This window comes from Aptenodytes forsteri, unplaced genomic scaffold, assembly GCF_000699145.1.
Source record: "Aptenodytes forsteri isolate BGI_AS27 unplaced genomic scaffold, ASM69914v1 Scaffold582, whole genome shotgun sequence".
Classification (NCBI taxonomy): Eukaryota; Metazoa; Chordata; class Aves; order Sphenisciformes; family Spheniscidae; genus Aptenodytes; species Aptenodytes forsteri.
In genome coordinates this window covers 173,541-182,059 of record NW_008795675.1, presented here as the reverse complement: position 1 = coordinate 182,059, position 8,519 = coordinate 173,541, and the positions used below count along the sequence as shown (strand labels likewise).

The 8,519-nt window shown below is 36.9% G+C and overlaps 1 protein-coding gene across 1 annotated transcript in view; it reads left to right on the top strand.

The window, feature by feature from the left end:
• TRMT6 (tRNA methyltransferase 6) overlaps window positions 1-8,519 on the top strand; it is a 16,629-nt gene extending 8,110 nt beyond the window's left edge. Inside the window, exons 6-11 of the mRNA XM_009282593.1 lie at window positions 1,159-1,283; window positions 2,555-2,919; window positions 3,160-3,245; window positions 6,469-6,571; window positions 6,652-6,738; window positions 8,156-8,519. Coding sequence (XP_009280868.1) covers window positions 1,159-1,283; window positions 2,555-2,919; window positions 3,160-3,245; window positions 6,469-6,571; window positions 6,652-6,738; window positions 8,156-8,329 — 940 coding nt within the window. The 3' untranslated portion in view covers window positions 8,330-8,519. The remainder of the gene's footprint in view (window positions 1-1,158; window positions 1,284-2,554; window positions 2,920-3,159; window positions 3,246-6,468; window positions 6,572-6,651; window positions 6,739-8,155) is intronic.

Here is an 8,519-nt window from a genome sequence, read left to right as displayed (position 1 = left end):
AGTGATAGGACGAGAGGAAATGGCCTCAAGTTGCGCCAGGGGAGGTTTAGATTGGATGTAAGGAAAAATTTCTTTACTGAAAGAGTGGTTAAACATTGGAACAGGCTGCCCAGGGAAGTGGTTGAGTCACCATCCCTGGAGGTATTTAAAAGACGCGTAGATGAGGCGCTTAGGGACATGGTTTAGTGGGTGGTGGTGTTGGGGCAATGGTTGGACTCGATGATCTTAGAGGTCTTTTCCAACCTCAATGATTCTATGATTCTATGTTTTCTGGCTCAGTAATCAAAATAACAAGCCACCTACCAGAAGCCAGAATTTTTGTCTTTAACATGTTAGGGAATCAAATCTTCTTCAATCAGAAGTCTCCAGAATTTAAAAACATGTGGTTAATACTGGGGGGGGCAGAGATCTAGTTGTGATTTTCACTTCCCTAAATTAAATGATACGTTGTTCCAGACATTGTTTAGGATGGACTGATTTATTGTTTTTAAAGTAGTAAAAGTAGATGTAAGATGCTGAGACTGAAAAAACTGCTATTTATGTTGTTTAAGGCTTCTCAAAACTTTTTCCTTCTCCTTCCCCCATCTCCTTCACTTGGCTTTATTTATCTATTAAGATTAGTTGTAATTTCCTTGGCCATCGCTGAGTCTCTTTAGTGCAGGCACTGCAATCAGTAGAGTTAGGTTTTGATCCTGGATTGCAGATGGTGCGTACTACTGCGAAACAGATGAAAATCACTCAGGATACATTACTGGATTAGGAAATGCATTAAAATACCATCTGTTCTTTACAAAACTGACATGTTTGAGAGAACAATAAAAAATTGAAAAGATGTTTAAAAAATATTTTGTCTGACTGGCACAGCACAAGATGTGCACTTTATTATGTGCACCCTACTTCATATCCTACTTCTGCTATTTTCTTTGTAAACCTAAATGTCTATTCTCTGCTGATTTCTTGTTGGCTCCAGTTCTAGTACTTCTTTATTACCAGGTGGTTAATTATAAGTTTCTGCATGGTGACTCTGAAGGCCACTGATGCTGTTCCTGAAAATCTACCTGTGATCCAACTTCTTTTGACAGGCTCCTGAGCTAACACACAGTATTTCTAACTGTAAGAAAACTCATTTGGTATTTCTAAAAACCCTCTGTCTTCCAGCCACTTGCGCTATGACACCCTAGCTCAGATGCTGACTTTAGGAAACATCCGTGCCGGCAACAAGATGATTGTAATGGAAACATGTGCAGGCCTTGTGCTGGGTGCAGTGATGGAACGAATGGGAGGTAAGTAACATGGTAGCTTTAGTAATGTACAGACCGAAGGCTTACTTGAAACTTAAGAAATACGCATCTCTCTGATACTTCTAAAAGGCAGTGCTTCAAAATACTTTCTCAGTTTTTAAAATCTACTTTTACTGTCTCCAATATTCAGAGAGATACTTGTTTTTCCATTGGAGAAAGTTGTATTTTGCGTATTTCAGTTGGATTTATTTTTCACTGTTTAAAAATAAAAAACAAATTTAAAGTTGATATCATGTATGTCGATCTGTTTTAGTTTCTGTCTTGGCATAACAACATTGCGTTCAGAAAAGGCTGTAAGGAGCTTGTGTGCAGATTCTTCCCAGGCACCTGGGAAGTCCAGGAAAGTGAATGGCAGAAAACATGAATAGTAACACTGGAATTCAGACAGCCTGCAGCACTGAAAATGTTGTCATTCCTCGTTCACTGCGCCAGAGATTTAAATTCTGCAAAATGTGTATTTTAAAAGTAGTATATGACATTTTCTTGAGCATATTCTAGGGGAAGTTTGACTTGTTTTTTATTTCTCAAACTCAGTTAATACATTTCATCGTAAGTCATTCAAAGACACTAAACAGAGATGACAATTATATTCCAGAAGCTTGGAAAGCTAGGAAGTGTGATGTGATGTTGTGCACCCAGATGTGCTGTCTGTTGGCTGAGAAGCACACAGGCAGTTATACTACAAATTGTTTTCGTTTAGCAACTTTTGGCCATAGGGATACTTTCTGAAGTGAATTAAATAAGATGCAATTTCAATGTAACTATTGAAAAGTTCTTTTTAGTACGTTTAAGCATCTGGCATCTCTTCCTTTAGAGTCTGGATGTTGAAGAAATTCTTTGCCTATCAGTGCTGTTTAAATTAGCTTTTTTTTTTATCAAAGCCACTCCATAGTTATAAGTAACAAATACTGTAGAAAATTTGTCTTTTTAATTATTAAATTAGCTTTTCTAACAATTTGTCACTGCTTATATGTTCTGTGCTAATCCTAAACGCATGTTTAATACATGCATAATCTTTGAGTTACGTTGTCCTTTTGAGTTGCAGTAACTGTTGTCCTTCCAATAAAGATTTTCTATCTCGAGGCATACTTCAGCAGCCTGTTAAATTTCATGAAGGTTAGATTAAGAGCAGGCAATTTACTTACTCATTCTTAAATGAATTCTTCATTTAAGCATTTTAGAAATTTAGAAAATGTAAGCAATTTAAGAAATTCTGCCGTTCCAATGTGGTTTTGATTCTTTTGCTCTCATAGGCTATGGATCCATTATTCAGATGTATCCAGGAGGGGGACCCGTTAGAGCTGCTACCAGTTGTTTTGGATTTCCAAAACTTTTTTTCAATAATCTTCATGAATTTCCTCTCAGCAAAGTGGATAGTCTCCTCTCTGGGACATTTTCTACAGAGACTCTGCCTTCAGAACCTGAAGATAACATGCTAGTGGAAGAAGAAAGCAATGGATCAACTGATGAGAAGCAGACTTCCCTACAGGAAACAGAAGAGGAATCTACTACTGAAGCCGCTATGGAGATCAATCAAACAGAAGAGCAAGAAACAATGGACATTAATGCTGAAGATGTAGAATTTAAAGAGAACAAAGAAAAAGGATATAAAGAAAATGTAAGAATATTTATTGTGGCTATTCAAGTATTACGTCGTCTATATACTTAAAATTCTGCCATCTGAATCAGACATGCTGAAATACAGCTTATTCAGGTGTTAAAATGGAACTCTGGAAGTTGTCTTTTGTCTTACGCTAAGCCATCTAAGATGCAAAAAAATGAAAATTCAGACCATGCAATAGTGATCCAATATATAATTACCAGTTAAAGTGCAAACTATTTGTTTTGTTGTTCAAAGGTTCGGGAAAAGCAAAGAAAACAATGGGAGAGAAGGAAAAAGCTAATAGAAACTGCCGCTTTGTTGAGCGAGAAGAATGCTGATGGGTGAGTAGTCAGAAAGGTCTTCTGTTTGAAAACACATCTACAGAAAATAATTTCCTCTGAAACAAATAAAAGCTTTGTTTTAAAAATACCCTAAATTTTTCTTAATATTTAGAAGCAAGCAGTCAACCCAGGTGTGTCTTGGGTCTTGTTTGGTTCTTACCTGGTTGAGATTTTTTCTGTGATTTAAATGGTTTGAAATTTCATGATCTAAAAGTCATCGTTTCCTGTCTAGCTATGAGTAAACATTAAAAAAAAACCCAAACCTGTCCAAAGAGAAACAGAATCCAGGCAGAATTTAATACCAAATGACTGCCGATAAAAATCGGAGGATTCTAACTGGCAAAGTAGAACCTGAGGTTTTAAGTTTATTAAATTGGAACTAAGTTTGTTGTTTTGGGGTTTGGTTGGTTGGTTTGTTTTTAGAAACTCATTTCTTTTTTACACAGGAAAACCACATTACTTCATTTTACCTGCTTTAACCAGGATTGATTGTTCCCAAGGAACAATTTAACATGAAGATTTAATATCAGAAGTTTAAAACAAATACAATAGACATATTCCTAGAAATTCAGCCCCACAATAGCGTAAGAGCACTTGGTGGTTGTGACTTTTTCATAATGTTCTTAGCAAATGCTGAAGTGATTTGAGTTAATGAGGTAACATTGATTTAGTTAATTTAATAACATTCATACTCATTTTTTCCTCCTAAGAATACTGGCTCACTGGGAATAAAGCTGTTCTGCTTGGATACATTTTAATACACATTTATTGGTTATGTTTAAATGTTTGTGTATAATTTTTGTTTTTATTATTATGAAATGTTTTAACTCATGCTCATTCGTATTTTAGTATATCTCATCTAGTGTATTTAAGTGGTAGAATTAGCCCTTTCTATAAAGATGCAGAGACAGGTCATTCCGTGTTCTCTGAAAGCAATAAAATGGTAAAGGAGGTTTGTAAAAAGTACTGCACATCTGTTTGGCAGCAGCAGCACCACTGGCGATGCCTGTGGATGACATTAAGCTGCCTAAACAGTGGTAGTGTTTTGTTATGGTTTTACCGCTGTCTCCTGCACCCATCGTTATAATGTCTCTGCATGGTCTGGCAAAGTGAAAATTAATTTTTGACTTTACTTGATTCTTCCTGTAGTGTAAAATAGTATATTCGGTTGTTGATGAAGTTTGAGTTCAAGGAAGCCTATTTAGTGTTTGTCTCTTGTTCATTTGTTTTCAATCACTTGTATACTCCTTTTGTCCTTTGTAATGCATGAAAGCTATAACAAATTATATACTTGAAGGGATGAGTGATTTCTTGCTTTAGGAAGTCTTCAGCATGATGGGGGGGAAGAGAAGTTTACGGTTGCCTGAAGGCACATGGCTCAGTCAGGATCACCTTTCTTTAGTCATCTGCCTTTTAGAGCCCACCATTTGTTTAGATCAAGAACCACAGGGTACATACACTGCTAAGCCAGGAAAAATTGGCATGGAATAAAGAAATGCTTCGAACTAATGACTTGGCACGTGAGTAGAAGCAGGCAGGGAAGTTAAGGTTTTGTTTTGTTTTGCAATAGAGAAACAGGGAAAGGATAGGTAAAAGCTGGTTAACATTGGAGGTGGGGAGAAAGATTAGGACTTACTGTCAGAGTAAAGAAAAACTGGTTGTTAGGTAAAGATGGGCATCAACTTTAGGAGAATTACTTCTTGAGGTCCTGAATTTAACAATATTTACTACTTAATGTAGAAGATACAAATTTTATAACAATTGTATCTTCTGTGCTGTTACGTGGTAGAACATTGCTTATACTAGATCTATTCAATTCCCATTTGTGAGAGTTGAAGTCTGTCATAGGTCTTTGAGGGGGAAAAAGGAAGACATTCATTAGGGGTTTGGTATTCTTTTAAAGACGACTTTTTTAAGATAGACTATTACGTTTTTCTGACACTATGAAAGTGGAAATTGGTTTATAGACACTCCATGTGTTCAGAATTAGACCACACACCCCGTCTCTCCCCTTCGCTGCCCTTCCTCTACCTCCTCCTCCTCCTCTCTCACCCATTACATTAATTTTGCGACTGGCCAGACTACCTGCTGACAGCAATATGTGCTGCCATATGAGAGAACAGAATTTGATTTTTCACAGCCTCTCTCATCTCTCACCTACCTTCCTGTTGTCTGGCAGAGCTCCTGGAAGTGTCAGCGCAGCACTCCAAGCCTTCTGAGACACAGTCTGGAGTCTTTTTTCTTTATGGTCCACTTGGTTAATTACTGAGCACAATTTTTTTGAAGTTTGGATTTGAGGTAAATCTGTAGCCTGCAAGGCCATGGCCAGCAGAGAACTGAAATGCAAACAACTGTAAAAGAATTGCTTCACCTCTTTATCTCTATTGTGTTTAGAAAATTGAACATCCATTTTTACCTCCCTTTTGTTAGATAGGTTTGACGGTGTCTCCAGTGCTGTACGTTCCCCTGGAGAACAAATGTTAATTAATTGATGGGCCTTTTCATGTAGTAACTGTATACTGGAGAAGTAGTTTAATTAGCCCATTCTTTCTGCACAACTACAACTTGTTGACTAATTGAATATTAACCATTTCTTGTAGTACAGTTTAGCCGTGATTTTTTTGATAAAAACTCTAGATATCTGTAGAGAATCTTAAGCATCTGTAAATATGAGTTATAATGTGATATTAAAATGAGGATGAATAAAATATGAAGCCTTTAAGTTGACAAGGACATAATTTCTTTTTAAAAGATTTTTAGTCATGCCCACTAAGGGATTGTTTTCTCCTTAAATAAGAACTTTTTAACATAAAACTGTATTTAATGGATTACCCAGTCTAAAGAATCATGAATGAGGTTACATTCTAAGCAACAATTAGCAGTCACAAAATTTAAATTATATTTGGACAATGGTCTTAGGGTAGAGAAAGCAGCATGCAAATTCTTGGGTCGCAAGAATTACTGTGGAGCTCAACACAGCTGAAATGAGTGCTTCTGCAATGCGTTTAATATACTGCACGTTAGGGAACAAGTGTTTTATCCTCATTATGCAAGTAGGAAATCGTGATTTGTTTTTGTATTTTGGGAGTTGTTAGAGCCATGAAAATGTGTTGATTAGCAACATTTAAGCTATAATTGATCACTGTGCTAAGTAGGAGAGAACGTCACTTGATGAATAGGTTTTAGAAGCAGAAAACTAACGTGCATGAAATTTCTTTTGCAGCTTAATTGTAGCCAGCAAGTTTCATCCCACTCCTTTATTACTTTCTTTATTGGAATTTGTTGCTCCTTCAAGGCCTTTTGTTGTCTACTGCCAGTATAAAGAGGTAAATCGAGTATGTTGCTTTAGCTGTTACAGTTCAAGTTTGAGACTATTCTGCTGTATAACCTATGTGGTTTTTTTAAGCCATTATTAGAATGTTACACAAAGCTGAGGGAAAGAGGTGGTGTTATTAACCTCAAGCTGTCTGAAACCTGGCTACGAAACTACCAGGTAAGCATTACAGCAAGTGGCTGTCAAAACTGCATGAATACTGGGGAACAAAACACCCTCTGAAAATATGTGGGTTTTAGACTGACTGAAACTATGTATAAGCTCATGCATTTGTTTTACCTGAGAGCAGTGGGAAAATGTTCTGAAGAGTTTTAATGCTTCATTGCAACAATTTCAAATGGAAATACTTTATTTTCTTCTTACAAAGCATTTCATTTAAACATTTGCTGAAATATTTGTAGCACACTGACAAATCTAATAAATAGTTGTGCTGCTTTAGTAGCTAGCCTAAAGTGAAGGACAATCTGATGTCATGTAAGAGAGACATAGCAAAATATTACAAGTGTTTATTCATTTCCAATTGGTTTGATAGCTGAAAAAAAATTTGTAATGTTAAGAATGGTGGTGACTTACAGAGTCAGTGTCTTCAAATAACACGTTTCCTGGAACTAAAGTAACAAGGAGTTTCCGGTCTGGGAACTGAACAATGAAAACAAGATGAGAGGGGGAAAACATCTCCACAGTGAAAAATGTCAGCTTGGCTAACTTTGTTTGAACAAGATGTTTGCAAATGTGGAGTACCCTCTCAGCTATGGAGAAACAGAAGCATGTCTGATCTCTAAGCAGCTCACCACCACTGAAGAGGTTCTTGCATTTTACTGACTTTCTCCTCGCCCATAGGCTTCTGGAGTCCATAAGGAATTATTATTTAGGGGATGACTTAATTCAAGGGTGGCCACGATTACTGACTATTGAGCATGCAACCACATTGGGAATGATTAGGAGATGGATAGATGAAGATGTTCACGCAAGTTAGGCTTGGCAAGGGTTACTATGTCCAGGTGCAGTTAGGAACAATACTGCGTAGTCTCCTGGACACAGGTGAATCAGCTTAGACCTGTGATGGCAGTCAAAGCAAGGAGGAAGCGTAACTGAAGAGAAAGCCTTTACAGAAAAGTGTAATGTAGCTGAAAGCGATGGTTCATTGCTATGTCTTAACCTTAAGATTAGCTACGTAAAGATTATAGTGACAGAACTGGAAATTACTGTATTACTTAATGCTGCTTTTTTAGACTAGCTGTGGTTTCTTGCAAAGTACACCAGTTCTGAACACATTAATGAGACTTCCATGTATCCCAAACCTTGACTTTATAATTTGGCTGGAAATGCCATGAAGAAGTAATCGGTAAGGCAGTAGCCTGTATTCTTATGTATTTCTGTAACTGGTTTCTGGTATGCAGAAACTTTGCCCTTTAAAGATAAATACACTTTCCAAATGGCTGTTTGTTGTGGTGGCTGGGAAAAAAAATTACATCTTATACTCTAAGTTTAAATTACACAGTTTGATGTGCACATATAGAGTGAGTTTTTACAGATACTTGTTTTTTTGTTTGTTTTGGGTTTTGTTTTTTTAAAGGTCTTACCAGATCGAAGCCATCCAAAACTGACAATGAGCGGAGGTGGAGGGTACCTTCTATCTGGTATAACTGTTGTCTTGGATAAGGGCAATTCTGATTCCAGTAATTTAGAAGCACTGAAGATGGAAGAGCCATCATCTAAAAGATGCAAAGTTCAAGACCTTCATTGTTAACATTTGAAGAATTGACCTGTTTTTTAGATCTCAGGAGTCCTACTGTTAGTAAAGTAACAAGTATGCTTTCTGTGCTCTTGAGAGCACAGAAATTGTACCTGTCATACACCTGTCAGCAAAAAGCAGCAGAACTGCGTGGAAGGGAGGATTGTCTCGCTCTTTACCAGTTTACATGATCAGAATGAGAAGA